Source organism: Danio rerio, chromosome 4 (genome assembly GCF_049306965.1).
Source record: "Danio rerio strain Tuebingen ecotype United States chromosome 4, GRCz12tu, whole genome shotgun sequence".
Taxonomy (NCBI): domain Eukaryota; kingdom Metazoa; phylum Chordata; class Actinopteri; order Cypriniformes; family Danionidae; genus Danio; species Danio rerio.
The window spans coordinates 17,625,837-17,644,873 of NC_133179.1; the positions used below are offsets into that span (position 1 = coordinate 17,625,837).

The following is a 19,037-nucleotide window of genomic DNA, read 5'->3' on the forward strand; positions in this document are numbered from 1 at the left end:
TTTCAAACAAATGACTTTATTTAGTGCCAGCAAAACTCCCAACGTCTGTCACACATCTTTGCCTATTCAATGTTTTGTCTAGTTTGATGATGCTGTCAGAAACCAATGTTTAAATCCAGTCCAAATATTTTCTATGAGATAAAATATTAATAATAAATAACTTCTTAAGATCAGCAATATCCTCTAAGTTCCTATGAGTTTTTAAAGCTAATTTAGGGGGAAAAAATTCACAGGCTAAAGCAGTGACCAAGTTACACTTTGAGCATCCAAATTTCTTCAGATACTCTAAGAAGCTAGATATGATGCCACACTGTATGATATTGTGTTTTCCCAGCCAAGAGCTGAAACACAGGTGTTTAAACTGTTTATAAGATTAATGTCTTTGCGATATGTGAATGTACTGAACTTGAACTTTGATACGTGCCACAAAATGTTGTTGCGTGAGTATGAATAGAAGTCAGCGGAGCAAGATCTAGTCTGACCACACCCTAAAACAAAGATTGGAGAAACGCAACAGTTGAAGATGAAGACATCTGAGCACACAAAAAACACAGAAAACCAAGCATGTTAAACACAGCCGAATGTAAATAATATAGCAAAAAGCTAAAGCACTGACTGCTATCTTTGTTTGCTTGCAATCATCGCATGGTTGACAGCAGGATCTATCTATCTATCTATCTATCTATCTATCTATCTATCTATCTATCTATCTATCTATCTATCTATCTATCTATCTATCTATCTATCTATCTATCTATCTATCTATCTATCCATCCATCCATCCATCCATCCATCCATCCATCCATCCATCTATCCTTCCATCCATCCATCCACCCAATCCATCCAACCATCTATCCACCCAGTGTCAGTATGTTCACATGTGTATTTGTGCACACATTGGCTAATTCACATAGGGAGCAGGTTCTGATTATTCATGAGGAACTGGCCTCTAATTACAGTGTGAGTGTGGTGTGATGTAAGAGACAGAGAAAGAGAGAGAGAGATCCTGTGGAAGGAGCTGAGAGCCGTTCTCTCAGTAATCAGTCTGAAATGAATATGCAAAGTGTGGCACACAATGGCTCCGAACAGCTGATCCCTGCCTGCTTAAACAAAGGCCCGACTTTATCAACAGCTCTCATTAAGCAGAATTTGTTAGTCAGGACTGATGGGTAGATAGATGGAAGAAAGGATGAATGTGTGTGCGAGAGAAAGATGAGATGCTCTCCAGAAAATCCTTCACACTTTCAGTTAATTTCACATTGTAATTTCATCACAATAAGACAAACGTGTGCCAGTCTCCCCTGACTGTCTAAAACAGTGAACTTTTTCCACTGACAGGGTGCCAGTGATGGTTTGGGAGTTGGTGCCCAATCTGGACCCATTCCACATGCCGTTTCCACACAGAAAATTTTGTTCTGTGGGGGAAGGGAATTGGCTGTGCAATAGCTCCTAAACATCCACCCAAGAAGTTTTCGGAATAAGAACTCTAAACCAAATGACTCCCAAAATGAACAACAAACCTTCCAAACTAGGAAAAAAAAAAAGCCTGACTTGATGGCACTAATTGGCTCATAGTAAAATAAAATTATTTTGTTTACAAAAAATATCTAATATAAGTAATTTAATAATTGTTATTATTTTAAATTAACTATAAGGAATAAAATTAAAAATGTAATAATTTTCCATTGAATCATTTAGAATCATAATCATCAATTATAAAATAATAAAATTAATTTTACAGTAAATAAATAATACGCCTAAAAATATTAAATAATAATTATAATAATTTATAAATATAGGGCATCCTAAGGAGCCTCAATGAGCATTATATATAAATGAAAAACAAACAAATAAATAAACAACTTGCTTTAGCATCCAAATGAGCTAGTAATGGCATTATAAATAAATGTTTTCTTTGCCATGCAAATTAGCCAGTGATAGCATGAACATGCTAAATTAAACGACTTTCTGTTAATATACACATTATCAGCCCGAAATGTTTGTTCACCAAGTCTACATTAACCCAATCAAAAAATGACAATATTACATAATATTTAAACATAGGAGCCTTTTGAACGTGAATATGTTTAGAATGTAATTACTGTAATTCAAATCTGAATGTTTAACTCTTTAGTGTTACGTGAAGATCATTAAACAAACCTTATGTTTCCAACCCTTTGATTTGTATTGTGTGTTCACAACATTTTCAAACAACCACCATGACATATTCAGTAGTGAGCATCAATGCTCAGCTCTCAAGATCAGTTCAGTTCCCTTTTCAGGCACTGTGAAAACATCTATGAAAACAGCTTTTTCTCTCACACCTTCACAATCATGTGCGTCAAAACATATGAAAGTTTGCACTGCTCACCCTCTGGCTCGTTCTTGATGAGTTCCTCCATCTTGCGCTGTTTGAGCGTGTCGACCACGTCAGCTAGGCTGCCCTTGCGTCTCTCCGGTGTGCCCAGAGCTGATGCAGAGCCGGGTTCACTGCCCGGCCTCATTGAGCTGTCCTCCTGCTGCTGTTTACTGGGTGAGGTAGACGAGTTGTGCTGGGCGTAGGGGCTCAGCGCCAGGCCTTTACTGCCATCCTGATCCTGACAGACACATGCACAGGGAGACATGGTGTTAAACAAAGCCACAAACAGGACTACACTAATTATTTCGTCCTGTTCCTGAGTGCTGAGGCATGTTTAGATTTACTTTCATCCTCATCTGCCCATCTGTACTCTAGAAAGTCTCTCTCTCTCTCTTTTTTTTTCTCTGCCTCTGCCGGTCTGAAGTCTCTTTAGACAAAATCATTAGCGGCAAAAAAGTTTCAGTGGTTTCACCATCACAGGAACTGTCTCTTCCTCTGAGAAGGGAAGTTTTTCTACTTTGAATCAGCTCCAAACACACAAGAACGTCCAAGTTTTTCAACCGCATTTTTTTCCTTCTCTTCTTGACCAACATGACAGCTGCGATATCAATCACCATCTTCGATGTTTTGTACATTGATCTAGTGTCCAAATATATAACAGTTCTCATCTTATGGTTTCTTATGTAATGTGGCTTAGAGTTGAGTTTGTACACTATAAAAAGTGGAACTGTGCAGTTGTTGCCTTAAGGGTCTATTTCTATAGCTAAAGTCATATAGTGCAAAGAACACAACGTAGCATTTTTGCTTAAGTACAGTACATGCATGTATACTGTAAACTTGGTAAGCATTTCTGAATTATCTCATGCACACACCATGTCACTTTCTCTCAGCTCCGGATCTCCTTTTTAAAGTTTAATTACAAAACAAGTCAGGTATTTGGAGACGAGGTCAACAGTCCAAGTCCGTTAATCAGGGTTAATCTTTGGTTAATCCACATCTATTATCTTCCTTACCACCCGCGTGACTGACAGCGACATCAGCCAATCAGACAATAGCATAATCCCACTGACATGTTTGGATCCTAGTGAGCAGATTTACACCTCAACAGTCAACATCAGCTTCTCTGTGCCACCTGCAACTGCCAGATTTCCACAGTCCAAACTTGAGTTTTTCAGGATTGATCAAGTTCTCCATGCAGGTCTATCACCCGCTTAGATTTTAATAATGACATCTGTTTTTAATCATTAACTCAGAGTGAACAGAGAGCAGCAGATGGTTCATTTACTAGAGCTTAATGCAACACGAATTGCACAAGACTTTCACAAGACACAGAACAGTGGCAAATACAATTTTATTTATATCAGTTGAGTGAGACTCTTAGATGATCTAATTTGGCCCTGTCGACACAACAACTCATACAACTTACAGTACCAATATTTGCAATTTATTAATGTGCACTTTTCTACTGTTTAATTATAATTAAGTTTTATGTTATTACATTTATTAGGCTTAATATTTTACCTTTGTTGGCATCAATTAGTTAATTCATTAATTCATTTATTTATTAAATGCTATTTATTTTTAACAATTTTTTACTTATGATCAAAATAATTTTATATAATGAGGAAATGTTGGACTGCAATGGGAAAAGCTTCATAATACTACTATTTTATTAAAAAGCTCTTTCAATGCCTTAATTACGAAGATTTTTTAACTCTTTATGATAAAGCAACAGTTTATTGTTATTCTCTTTTTGACATTTTTGTTTAGTCCCTAATTAATATTATAAATCGTACACATTTTTATTTAAAATAACAAAATGCTTTACCATTATTTAATGTTGCTATTTATTTTTTTCAGCAGTTTTTATGCTATTTGTCTCATTTTTTGTGGTAAATAAAAATTATAAATATGATAAATAAACAAAAAGATTGACTTTATACAGCTGTCAACACTCCACATGACAATTTAAACTGAACACATCACACAGATTGACTCGTCACAACCCATCGTCATCATCATCATCATAATAATTATTACTGTAGAACTAATTAAACTGAAGCAGTTTCACTTGCTACGAAACACATACAGAGAGACATTTGCTTATTCACAAACAGTCTGATGACTGGCAAGCTTAAAAGATCTTAACAGGCTTTTATGATACATAAAAAAATATGACAGCCTGCATACTAGTTTCCCCCCTTTCTGTAATCTGTTTTTCCTCACACACTGCTTCACTTCAGCCCTGTCTTCCCCAGTCAGGCCAGTCGGACTGGGATTAGGAGACTTCTGAAGTCACGAATGACCAAAGCGGTGCGAGATCACCCCCTTTATTCGCAAACAAAACTGCCAACATGCTGTTAAAGAACTAAGAGAGAAAAAAGCTAGAAAGAAGAAGAAGGGAGAGAGAGAGTGGAAGCGAGTGGCAGAATGGCAGGCGTTTCTCTCTGCCTGCTTTAGTGTGGCATGCATCTTAAAACATGGTCACACCTGTCACTTCCAATCTATCTAATCCACCACATACTTCAAACCACAGCTCGCGTCTTTCTCCAGAGATGTCTAGAAAACAATTCAAAGAGAAGGTGAGATGGCGGCAGAGGAAACTGTATTCCTTGGCTTTTTAATGTCCTTGGTTGTGACACTAAGTCTCGGACAGATCATTCCTTGATTGAGCTCTTAAAGAAGCGGATGAGCTAATGCTTTACTTTCTTACCCCAAATACAAGGCAAACGGAGTAACAGGTCTACAGTAGGGTTGATATTCAGGTTAAGTACCCCCAGATTTTCTGCTGTGTATGAATAAGTGTGCAAAGCTGTGTGTGTGAGTATATGTATTTATATGCATTTCTGATGTGCGGTGTGGGTGGTTCTGCTTTTAGTTGTGCAGATGTCAATTCTTCGTGGAAAGGCTCAAACTGCGCCTCTTTCCACGACCCTCTCTTCATCCTTGAACCACGACAGAATTAAACAACTTTTGTCCTCGTAAGCTCATGTGTGACAGGAGCACATTTAAACACACTTCAACTCTTGCCAAGAAAGCAAAATGCCTTCTTCCCCCCCTAGATTTTCCCCTCTCTTTAGCACAGATGCCAGCGTTTCTCCAAATGCCACCTCTTTTTTCCCTTCTTTTTTTAATGTTTGTCTTTCTTGATTCCAACCTGTTTCCCTCAGAGCGTTTCTCTCGTTCGCTTTCTCTCCGCTTCCATATGCTAACTCAAATCCGGTTATTTTACCAACACAGGTAGCGTCTAGCTAATGAGACTAATTCAATAGGCGGCCGTGTGATTCTCTGGCTTGCGTTCACCACACGCTAGGAAACTAACCTCTATGCTTGCTATCAGTTAAACTGTCAAGAGTCCCGCTGCTGAAACACACACGCTCGAGTTGGACATCTCTCCTCTCCTGCGGTGCTGACGCCTCGTCTGTTGTCTTAAGCCCGTGTTGTTGATCTCTACCGTGTGTTCGCAATCCGCTCACCTCTAAACCTGGCTCAACTGAGCTATTGTCAGCCCTGATCCTGCCGTGAGCGCGCACACACACACAGATGAAGATTTACAAGCGCTTACATACAGTTACATATAAATACCTCTGTTTATTAAATTTGCATTTACATGAACTTATGTCATGCAAATGGGGTGAAATAATTAGATTTGTATGAAGCACTCTATCCAAAAATATTTTAAATTAGTAGTTTTTAATTGTCAAACAAAGTAAAAAAAAAATGACATTTATGCAAAATGTTCCTCTTAAAGTACTGCATAATACCTTGAGTTTTAGTACTGATCTGATGTTTTGTTGGGGTTTGGGATCTCATTATAAAATGTATACATTGAAAAAAATTACACACCTGCACACACACACGCACACACAAATATATATATATATATATATATATATATATATATATATATATATATATATATATATATATATATATATATATATATATAAATGTAATGCAGTTACACAGTTATAACATTATAATTAACATTGCATAATATAATATTACATATTTAATATTAAGTATTTTAACATGCATATTTGTATCTATTAAACAATTTACAAATTGAAACTGCTTGAAATGAGCTTTTAATGACGTTTATAGGGAACTAATTAATTTATTTTCAATAAAAAGAAATATTGGATTTTTACTAAACCAAAACCATGCATGAAAGCACTCAAGTATAGTTTTGGTTTTAGTAAAAATGAACTATTTCTCAAGGGTGTTTTGTTGATTTTGACTTTGAAAGGCTGAATTTGAAGCATCTGAGAACAAATCTTAACGTGACACCCAGATAGGAACATGTCTTCTCTTAATGCCTCTCCTCATTAACTGGACAAAAGGGAGAGTAATTAACACCTCGCTATTATCACCCGCGTGTAAAGCTCTTCCCACCTTTTGGTTTCAAAGCCTTCTACATCCCTCCTGTAAAAAAAAAAAAACTGGCAAGAGTACAGACCGCCGGGAACGCGCACCACCGCACCAACGTCTATTGTAGCAGGTTGTGCGCTGCAGCCCCGTTGACCCCATCGCCACAAATGCCCGTCTCTCTCTCTCCCTCTCAGGATGAAGAGGTCAGTGGAGTCTGAAGCGCGTGTGCGCTGCTGCCGTGTTAATTTACAATGACAAGATAAAGCGGTAATCTTCCGCTGCGCGCTACCCAGGGACTCGCCGAGTCGATTTACACTTCCCTATCACTTTATACAATTGCCGTGACAAAGCCCCTCAGAGTCCCCACTCGTGTAAATCTCTCCCTCACTCAACTCTTCTGCCAGTCAGCGCGGATCGGCTCAGGGAAACTTAATGTCTCACACATGCCAGCCTGCTTTTCCCAAAATCCGCCCGTGCTCGAGACGGATACGCTTTATTAATCCACATCAAATACAGCGCGCCTGTTTTTTCATGCCACGTCTGTCATGTCAGCACGAAAGACAGAGACAGCAGTCTAGCCTTTCAGATAACACAACAATTACAACCACTGCACTGCTGCTGATACATAATTATTCATGTTATGATTAATAAAAACAACAATCAGTTGTATAATAAACATTTGTTTGGTTCGTGCGCAACCTACTGTAACACTGTGACTAAACTGACATTACAACAGCCAGTTGTGTCACAAATATAAACATCTTGCAGTCTCAGAAACAAGGCAAGCTAAAATAACCTAAGGTTACTGGTGCCCACAAAAAGTAGCGTCTTCTTGCTTCCATACCCTAAACTCTGAAAAGAAAGGTTCTCCACTGGTATTTGATTTAATGAAGAGCCTTGCAAATCCATCCATGTACAAAAAAAGTTCTTCACAGGGATCTGTGGGGAACCCAAAATGCCATCACAGACAAACAGGTGCTGTAACTTACAAGGTAAAATCTTTGAACTTTTCTTTTTCTACAAGAATGTAGTAGTTTTAACTGCAAGAGACTCGACGAGAGAGAACCAACCATCATAAACAAACACACTGTGCTGCCAGTAGAGTGTGTAAAGCGAGAGTGAAGAAAAACCTGTGTGAGAAAGCTCGAGGACTTTGGTTTATTGTGGGAAACAGTTCCAAAACTGCAGAGTTCAGCGTGCTCTGTAATCACAGTTAATTGCAGAATTAGCTTACTGTTAAGTTCCTTAAGTACTGATTCATTGTTTTACAACCAAATTGATTCCCAAAGCCTGTGGCGACACAAGTTTATCAAGAGAGAGAGAGTGATAGTGGAGTCAGGTAAAAGGTCACTGAAGAGATACTACAGCTCAGGTGCGTGTTAACGTGAAGACGAGCGATCTGGGTCACAAGGTCCATCTTGTTTGTCTTGTCATATTTCGGCTTTAAACGCACAGCAGTACGTGTCCTTCATGACTGCACTGACCCATCATGAACTCGCACTCTCGATGACACACAAACAGCCAAACGTGTGATTCATTTTGCCCATTTTCACAAAAACGACCTATCTGTCTTTGACATCACCAGAGCGGGTCCACACCAAAAAGTGTGAGCGAGACAATAGGGAGGAGTCAATCAATTGCATTTTAATCAAGGGGGAGGGGCCAGTAAGCCTTCATCCAATTATATGAGCATACAGACACTTCTCTGGGGGGGGGGACTCACCATGTTTGCGTGTAGTGTTGGGGGGCTGTCGAGTAGTCGAGGAGATCGCGGGGACACCTTGCTGCAGTACGAACTCAGGGGCAAGTGAATGACAGCATGTCCGTCAACCTCTTCATCTTCCAATCGCTGTCTGCTCGTCGCCATGACTACCTCTCCATCTGTTCCCCCATATGGAGAGGCTGGTCGCTTGGAAGACATCCTGGAAAAATGAGAAAGGAAAAGTGACTGAGGCATTCAGGAAAGACATGGCAGAGACAGAGACGTGGCTGTTGTTTAATTGTGAGTGACATATATGGGAGCATTTCATACAGACACACACACCTGACACACCGCGCGCATAATGACAGCCATCAACGCCATAGCTTTGTCCACATCCATCCCTCCATCAAAGAGACGTCCCACCTACACTATCACAGAGCCATTTACTGTAGCAGCGCCGCACACGATGTGTTTAGCCAGCCTGTTTGATGTAAAGACTCGAGCGGCCCATTAAAGAAAAGTGCAGACGGCCTAGCGCACATCAAATATCACGTTAGCCAAGAACACAGACAGACAATGGTGTGTGTGCGCGCGAGCGTGTGAGCCACAGTAGATGTTAATGACAGTGTATATGGTGTTGACAATGCCAGAGAAAATAGGCCTTGATGACGGTCTGTGTTCCTCTGATACCGGCAGGAAGAAAAAGCATTTATTAAATGAACTCTCTCTCCCACAATGCATGGGGAGGAAAAATGAATATGCTCTCGTAATAAGATTTCATCTGGCTTACGGCATTGCCTAAGTGCTTTCATAGACGCTTCTCAGCCTTGGGGCTAGTGTTACTATGGCCCTGGGGAATAAGTACCACTCTTTTAAGAGAAAAAGACAGACAAGGATGAAGAGAGATGGAGAGAAGTACTTTTATTTGGCTCCTACTTGGCAACTAAAAGAATTGGCAAACAAATTTATTCGACTGCTGTGTCGTAGTAACTTGGCTTTCCTCCATAAGCTGATTTATAAGTGAAGCTCTGAAAGCCTATTTCTTAAACATATATATTTCTTACAACTGCGACTATGACTTCAAGTCAGTCTCACAATTCTGATTTTAGATTTCACAATATGACGTTACAGTTGAGTCCAAAATTATTAGCCCCCCTGAATTATTGGCCCCCTTTTAATCTTTTTCCCCAATTTCAGTTTAATGGAGAGAAAATTTCAACACATTTCTAAATATAATAGTTTTACACTTTTCTAATAACTGATTTATTTTGTCTTTGCCATGATGACTGTGAATAATATTTGACTAGATGTTTTTCAAAACACTTCTATACAGCTTAAAGTGACATTTAAAGGGTTAGCTAGGCAGGTTTGGGTAATTAAGCAAGTTAATGTATAACGATGGTTTGTTCTGTTGACTATCGAAATATAGCTTAAAGAGGCTAATAATTTTGTCCTTAAAATGGCTTTTAAAAAATTTTAAACTGCTTTTATTCTAGCCGAAATAAAACAAATAAAACTTTCTGCAGAAGAAAAAATATTATCAGACATACTGTGGAAATTTCCTTGCTCTGTTAAACAGCATTTGGGAAATATTTAAAAAAGAAAAAACAAAACAAAGGGGGGCTAATAATTCTGATTTAAACTGTATGTCTCATATGATTATTCTGCAGAGAGTATTACAACAATAATTTAGTTTTATACATAGTATTTTACAGTAAAATTTTGATGATTGCTTATAATTATCTTTTCTTCAATATTCTTATAATTGTGACTATCTTTCAGGATGTGACTCAAAATGATCACCTTTTTATTTGGTGCTTTATCTTACTATTTGTTTTGACTATTTCTGTTGCAACTGTGACTCATAATTTTGACCAGTAATCTGTCTGACTTTTTTTATTTTTACATTTGCAATTATTTCTTGCAACTGTGACTTGATATCTCACAATTATGACTTTCTCGTGATGACTTGAAGTCACATTGTTAATTTCCTGTAACTGCATTTTTTCACAATGTGACCATATCTCACAGTTGTGAATTTTAATGTAATTCAAACTCACCAGTTGAGTCTTTAATTTACTTAAAATATTTCTATGAAATCTTTGACTGCATTGTTACATCTCTCAATGTGACTTTAAATTTATAATTACAATTATTGCTCATAATTTTGACTATTTTGAACTGGGATTTTCTCATAATTTGAACTTCATTTCTTGCTATTGTGACTAATGTAACTGCTACTTTTATTTCTCACAATGTGACTTTATTTCTTATAAAGTAACTTTATAGCCAACAACTGTCATTTTATAACTCATAACAGAGATTTTATTACTGACCTTACAGCTCACCGTTACTCTTTAAAACATATAAACTTATTTAACACTATCTTTTAATTATTTTATCTAATGTTCTATGCTGCACACTGAGACTTACAGTACATGCAGTACAAAGTAAGCAATAGTGAGGTAACATTTTTTGCGCAGTTATCCTTCTTCAGCTAACATCCAGTCATGGTACACTTCAGGTTTGTGTGTGTTAAATGGTCTGGTCTGACTTAGACGCCACATCTGGCAGAGCTCCTGAGTGCTGCTAAGGTTTCTAGTTCTCTCATTTACTGCTTATTTGGTTAAGATTAGCAGTGAAGACAAACATCATATAATGTTTCTAACTGTCTGGACGGGATAAATAAGACTCACCTCAATCAAGCACAAGACTGGCGGCTATGGAAATGACAAAGACATGCTTTAAACAGTCTAGACTCACATTATAGATGAGATGGAATGAAGACTTTAACAATAAACCGGGATGCAGATGTCATGTCACATTATAGTGTCTGACAGCCACTGATCTGTCATAACAAACACTAACACAGGTAAAAACCTGAGTATTAAAGACTAGATCTGTGTTCAGTTGGCTGTATGAATGTAAAAGTGTGTGGGGTACCTTGGCTGTATGCTGGATCACACTGGGGCAGTAAAAGCAGTCAGTGCAGCTGTATAAACTGCAGTTGGGCCGTCAGAGCCGCACAGCCTGTCTGCCCCTCCACCAGCACTCTGTTTACTCTACCTCCAGACACTTACACACACTGGGCCCTTTTGTTTCACTCCGACACACACACACCTCTGTGCGGCTTTTTTCTAACACACCAACCCCCAACACACACATCAGAACTAACAAAGACACACACATGACCCTCATCTAAACGTAGGCCGTAAAGAGCGGCTTCTTATTAGAGCTAGCAAATTGCTTGTCACATCCCGAACCGAGAACCGTTGTTTTACTATTAAGGCTGGTGAGACATAAATCAGTGTAACGACTAGTTAGACCTTCAAAACAGATTGTTATCAAAAATTAATTATATTAAAATAATTAAAAGAGCAAAAACATAAAAAAAATATCTATTTAAAAAGTAAATTAAGTTTCAGTGTAATCCTATTCAAAACCAGTATTGCTCATGATTCTAATTCCAAGGGCAATATACCTTGCTCAAATATTTAGGTGAGTGAATTTTTCTGTATAAATACATCTTCAACATTAATTTCATGACTAATTTGCAGCGGTTTCCAATGCACGCACCTTTGCCATCTCTTTTCCGCTCTTCCCTGCCTCATGCACTTTTCCTTTCCCCTTTCTCTTCCCTACTTCCTAGCCGGCCCACTGACAGAAGCTTTTCACAGCTCCTCTTGAGCAATAAAATGTCTATTTTCCTGCGAGCCTTTGAAGTATAATTACTATACAATTCTGCTCCCCGGGTGAGCAGGTTATAGCCACTATTTCATTTAAAGTTGGCAGACCTGTCGTGGTGGAGAGTCTACATGAAACATTTAAAGCTTGTCGAGATGTTGGGATTAAAAAAGAGAGGGTTTTATTAAGCAGATAAATTGGCAGAAAAGCTGGTCTCCAAGGTCATAATTAGCAGCCATTAGCATAATTTCACTCCATCCTTCCACGGTTCCAATAAAGGCCGCTCTGCCAAACACACAGACCCTGTCCACTGACACACACATACACCGCTCGCAAACACAACACAGGCGCACAAAGAACAGTCTCTGAAGCTTTCTTACAGGCTAGTCATGTCTGCTTATTTGCATTGTAAACTTTAACAGCGGTCTTCACTCATTATCTGGTGGATTAATAACTTTATTGCCATTCATTTTCACAAGGCTAAGCATTGTGTTATTCATAAACAGCCTTGAATATCAAAGCTTAACATGCTGATATGGGTGAGGTGACTAAACACACAGTTATGTAGGAACACAAACGATGGCGGTATTATCTCCAAACACCAGTATTATCCAGTTCAGGGGGAATTATCAAAGAAAATGCCTTTACTTTTTCCACATTTAATAAACTTCAGCGTACGCACCCTGTCCCACTGCTGTTGAACTGCAGGTCTAGAGGCTAACTTTCACGGCTAATCGTTAAAAGCTAATGGCCACCCCACCGGTGCGCCGCTCGGGCCCCCTCCCGCCGGCCGCATGTGTTAAGCCCAGATTAAAGGCACACTTCCCCTTTGAGCTTAGACGCAGATTGAGCGCGCTCCTAAGTCCCTCTCATATCACATGTACATTTCTCTGCAGACGCTAATCGTCCAAAATACAGGGTCCATTAAACAGCGGAGTGGAGCTGCACTTTAAATACTGAATCTAGGAGCTTTACCTAATCACCATCAGCAGTGGTTAACACTCCAGAAGTGCCTCTAATGACAGGACATAATTTAGAGGCTAAACGTGTCACATACGCACACACTCGGATGTGCGCGGCCCACGGAAAAACTTGTGCAATGATGCTTTGTGGATGTCGCTCACATGTCTGTGATCAAAAACATTCAGAGTGGTTGATAAGGCCACCTTCTGTTGTTTTAATCACAATAACAGTATGATAATACATCCTGTATATTACATCCAAAATGTTTCTGTCAAACAAGCAATTAACTATTGCACATTTTAGCAGATTCTTAGCTCACTCGGATCAAACGCAAAACATCATTACACCGGGTGAAGGTAAATTCCTGTGTAATATGATTATGTGATTAGGAGGGTCAGCGCTTCTTTGTTATCAGACTGTGGGAATGAAACAAAGTGTGTCCAAAAGTTCAGACAATCAGCCCGTTCAGCGCAGATAACAACAGCAATGCCTTCACTAGGAAACTGAGAATACCTCACAATCCACTCAGACATAAAAGTGCTCATCCCTCTTTCTGCTCTTTATCTTACGCTCCCAGGACGATAAATTCCCGTCAGAACGTCCCCCTTTAGCACAATCAACCATTTGTGTCCAACTCTTTCTGTTTTGAACAGTCTTTTTAAGTATATTACTTTACAGCTATTTATAGCGCTCACAATTTTTCTCTCTGTGGGAATGGAGCGGCCGGCAGCGGGGCGGAAGCGACGAGCAAGTCAGAGAAAGTGACTCCGCTCAAGCAAATTCATCTGTACTAAAACTTGTGAGGGCTCCTCTTCATACACACCATAATCACTCATAACAGTGGCACTTGGATTTTCTGCTTGTTGTTTAGCCAGAACATCAACATGTTTCTGCTAAACGGAGCTAAAAAAAACTTGCAGATTTTAAAAGCATTCAAACGTCAGATCAAATATGCTACTTGGATCTGTATTGGCTGTCAGTAAAGGTTAAGCATCACAAGTAACTTCTTAGCAAACTGCAGAAACAGCGAACTTATCTGAAAAGCACTCATATGAACTTCTTTAAAAAGTCAACCTCCCCCCCTTCGGAGTCACTGAATAATAATTTCACACAAGCGTACGTGTTTCTACATACACACATTATTCACACACGTACTCAGAGAAAACACAAAGCCGCCTCTGTTTTCTCCTCAGAAGCAAGGGCTGCAGGGCCACCCCAATTTCCTGTCCAGCGTCGCTACAAAAGGCAAGAACACAGAGCCTAATGTCACTATCAGCCATTACTGTTTAGGCATGGAGGTGAAGTCACACACACACAAAATCAAAAGTCATATGAGCAAAGTGAAAAGGAGTCCACTCGCACACACAAATGCATAATAAGCAATGGTGTGCGTTTGCCGCTGGGTGGACACAAGGAACCAGCGAGTGTGTCGTGCCCACAGCGCCAAGGCAACTGCTGCATCAACACACACACATATACACACAGAGGGGGTTGCCAGTATTTTAGTCATCACTTCATCCGTCTGCATAGTTTCCTGTCATCTTTCATCTCTAATTATTTATTTCTCTGGACTGACTCATGTTTTCACTGACATTTTACATATTACACACACACACACACACACACACTAGAAACTTCTTTGAAAACTTTCTCAGGCTTTGCTTCTCTTGTTGTTTGCAAATATAATGCTCTGCCTCAATTGCTTATCCATCGTGATGTGCTCCCAGAATCCCCGGCGGCTGTTAAAATGGGTGCTGGTATCATTTCCTCCATTCACAAACAGCAACTTTTTTTAATCGAACACGTTTTAAACATCCGTCCTTTACTTACATATACAGAGCAGTTATTTTACGGCTCTGTACTAAACAAAACAATGACAAGAAATGCATTTAGAAGAGCAGTTGCTTGAGTTTTATTTTGTTTCCCATGATGCAGCTGTCTGGGCCTTCATCTATGACCTGCGTTACTCTTCTCTTGATAAATAAAACTAAGTTAAACAGCACAAACCCAGTTGCCCTGTATCTCTCAGCGGACATCCCGCCGGTCAGCTGATCGCACGGGGAGGTCTGGGAGACTTCTGAGAGGGGGAGGAGGAAACACTTCAGCATTCTTCTCCGTGACCCTCCTTTCTCTTCATGGAGACACGGTTATCAAGCCGCTGCGAGAGCTCATAACACGCACTACACAATAGAGCCAGTCTGCAATGAATGACCCAAAGAGAAGATCCAGAACCTCCATCAATCAGACAGAACACACACACACACACACAGATTCCTATTCTGTTGCATAAAACTAATTATAATTGCTATAGATGATCCCACACAAATTTTATCCCATAAAAAACTTCAGCAACGGCAGAAAAAAAAGATGACTTGATTATTTTTTCCAAATGGGGAGTATTCATCAGACTTAGTTTCCATTTGGTGACAGATGTGTACCCAAACAGTAGTTAAGTTCATATATATAAACATGCGTTTGTTTGTTTGTTTGTTTGTTTGTTTGTTTGTTTGTTTGTTTGTTTGTTTTTCTGTCATTATGGAGACCTACCACTGACGTCTATAATTTCATACAAGGAAAAGATATTTTACATCCCTTAAATGTAAACCAAAAATAAACCTTTCTAAATTAGGACAACATTTAGCATCTATTAAGCTGTTAAACTCAAGGGGACAAGTAGATTCCCAGAGCGGTAATTTAGTTCCCTTGAGATTCACTATAGTAATACGGTATTAATATACTGCAGTCCTTAAACCGTATACTTTTTTTGTTATAAATAATAAACAACTTCAACCTTAACCAATTATTTACATTAATAAATCCATGTTTACTCTGTTTACTAACAATTAAATCTTTGAATTAAGCTTTTTTTTTTTTTTTGTAAAATGTAGTTCATTTAGCCAAATGTCCAAGTCTACATGTTCCTTAAAGACTGTAATTTCACACTTTACATATTCTACACAGCAGTTTGCATGCTGTAATATGTGTTAAAGTGACGGAAGTAAAGGTTGTCTGATGGTTTAAACAGTTTATCTTTGACGCAAAAGGAATCAAAAATTTGAGTGCATCAGCTACACATTTGTCACCAGATCAAGCGGGTGTGTTCAATCACACCCGCTTAGTGGTGAACGAACCCACTGTTTTCTGTGTCGCTTTACCAGGAGGAATTGACTGACCCAGAGACAGACAGAGAGGGAGAGAGAGAGAAAGAAAGTAAGAGAGTGAGATGTAACACAACCATCCATTAAAGGAGGGAGACAAATGGAGAAGTGTTAAAGTCCCCTTTCCCCCCTCCTTCACTCGCTCACTGTCTCTCTCTCTCTCTTTTTTTTTTTTGAGGAATGTGACAGTTTGGCCACACAATCTCCTCTTTGCTCCTCCAAGAAAACTAAAGTCAACCAAAACACCATTAATAATAATAATAAAGTACATAACATTTTAATATTTATAAGGATTAATAATTTAAATATATATTTTAGATATTTACTATAATTTAGAATATACTATGTTTTGTAAACAGAGCAATAATAATTATAATATTAATATTTGAAAAACATTTAATTCTGTTACTTTAGACGTGAAAGTTTACACAGCTGAATAAACCATATAAACAACGAAATAATAAGTGAATAAAGCATTAATTATTTTAAAATAGTATAATTGCAAAAAACTTTTAAAAGATTTAAAGCTTGAAATACGATATCTAATTTAAAATGAATAAAATTACATTCAGAATGATCTTTCCTAAATAATAATATAAATATCCTGAAGATGAAATCAAGCAAACGCTTTAGTGCCCTAGGATGTCAACATATGAAAAACACACACATACATACACACATGCATATATACTTTGCATTAACATCAACATGGTTTCCTCTTTTCTAGGTCTCACATTTTCTCACTTTAAATCATTCATTTTTTTTTCTGCCCTAATTAAAAATAAAAGCAGACTTGCTGTGTTTTAGAAACATAGAGGAAGAGGACAGAAAAGACACACAGCCACACATACACTGGCAATCACTATGCTTTAGCTCCTACACATACACACACACTCACACACACAATCACACAGGCTACATGCTTTTTAACCACTGACAGCCAGCATTACTGGAAAGTAGAGTTTAACCATCCTTTTCTTCTAAGTCATTGTAATCCCTGCATTTATCACTATACGTTCTGCTTTCCCATGTAATCCTTTAAATGTTTAATTCCTCATAGTTGTTGTTATCTTTCCTGCCCCCCTACTCTTCCTCCCCCCGATGATTTATTAAAAACACATTTTCCTGACATATAAATGTGTTCTTAATTCAGGGATAAAACCCCAGAGTTTATCGCTGAACAAAAGATTAGTTTCATCTGGTAAAACAGTGCAGTGCTCTAATGCAATAAAAAAAATGTGTGTGTGTGTGTTAAGGGGTGAAGCTCGCATTAAAAATGAGTATTATGGGTAATCTTCCCTATGGAGCTTTAAAGTAAAACCTTCTTTATTCGGCCGCAAAGCCACTTTTGTTGACATATTAAAGTAGGTGAGAACATTTCCCACCTCGGACCACCACAACAGAAGGCCAACGCAGACATCTGGCCACAGTAAAACTCCAAAACAACACAAACAAGATTAAAACAATGGACAAATGGGGGAAAAAGAGACTTTGTGAAACAAGAAAGTCTCGCAAAAGTGAGCTGCCATGTGTTTAAGTTGCCAAGCATGTTACTCAGAAGTGCAACATAGAGAGAAAATAAAGAAAGGTTGTGCCAGGGAAACACTGACGGGAGAGCTCTTATCAAACACCATCTAAAACACTTATACACACACATGCACGCAAGCACAAACTATACAAACAAGCAACCAACAGTGCATGTAACCTGTTAGACCTGATGCAAAAGAAAAGACATTTACTTAGTTACAGAGTGGAATATTCAGAAGACGGACCCATGCTCTCTTGTGAGTGCGTCTATAAACACACACTCACATCTAGATGAACTTTCTTCTCTATTGTAAACAGAAGTCATATTCACACATGGCCAGCTCAAAACATGCCACCCAAACTATTAAAGTAGCCTGTTTTTCACACTAACACACACACACACACACACACACACACACTTTCTCCTGCTCATCTGCTTGTCCTTCTCCCGGCGCAGCTTGGAAAAGTGAATGTCTCGTGTGTGAACGTACCTGTTAAACTCCTGAGGAAGCTCAGGCTCAGTAAGCATGCTGAAACAAGGGGTCTGAGATGCAGGAGTCCTTCCACGGCAACATACGCGTCCGACACGCAGGGACCTCCGAAAACACACACACACATACACGCACACACTGCCTGGTGCTCCTCTAACCTCTCGCAATACCAAAGACTGTTTCTGTTTCTCTCCGCTGCACACACACTCTCACACGCCGATCATCGCACTCCCTCCCCTCTCTCTCTCTCTCTCTCTCTCTCTCTCCACCCCTCTCTATAGCTCTAAGCTGCTAGATCGCCTCTTAAAGGGCCAGAGCGTGACATGGTGTATCGCGGAGCGCAGCTTTACACACACACACACACACACACACACACACACACACACACACACACACACACACTCATATACACACGCGCAGCAGCACTGCCCCCTTCCTTCAGCCAGTGTCCCTCTGTTGTGTTTCTGATCAGATACACAAACATGATCAACACACACACACACTCACTTTGCTTATCTTAATGAGGATGTACAATTCCATGGGCTTCTGATGTTTTTAAATAGGTGATTTTAATTACTGGAGACTGCTAGTTTTTTGACGGATTTTAAAACAAATGAATCAATATATGAAAAAGTCATAAAGCATTTGCTAAATAATTCATAAAACAAAAAATATGGGAAAATACATTACACACTATGTTCCTTCAGTCTAAAAGGTTTTGTGTTTAAAACATTACTTTTTTCACCTAAATACCTAATAAAAAACCCAAATAAACCAAACAA

The 19,037-nt window shown here is 38.8% G+C and overlaps 1 protein-coding gene across 39 annotated transcripts in view; it reads right to left on the bottom strand.

Moving 5' to 3' along the window:
• The window catches only part of sox5 (SRY-box transcription factor 5), a 234,835-nt gene that overhangs the window by 56,112 nt on the left and 159,686 nt on the right, over positions 1–19,037 (bottom strand). For 31 of the 39 annotated variants that reach the window (XM_073946570.1, XM_073946562.1, XM_073946553.1 and 28 more), the window contains 2 exons: positions 8,454–8,652; positions 2,372–2,597 (listed from right to left, as the gene is read on the bottom strand). In XM_073946570.1, coding sequence (XP_073802671.1) covers positions 2,372–2,597; positions 8,454–8,652 — 425 coding nt within the window. 39 annotated transcript variants of the gene reach the window in all.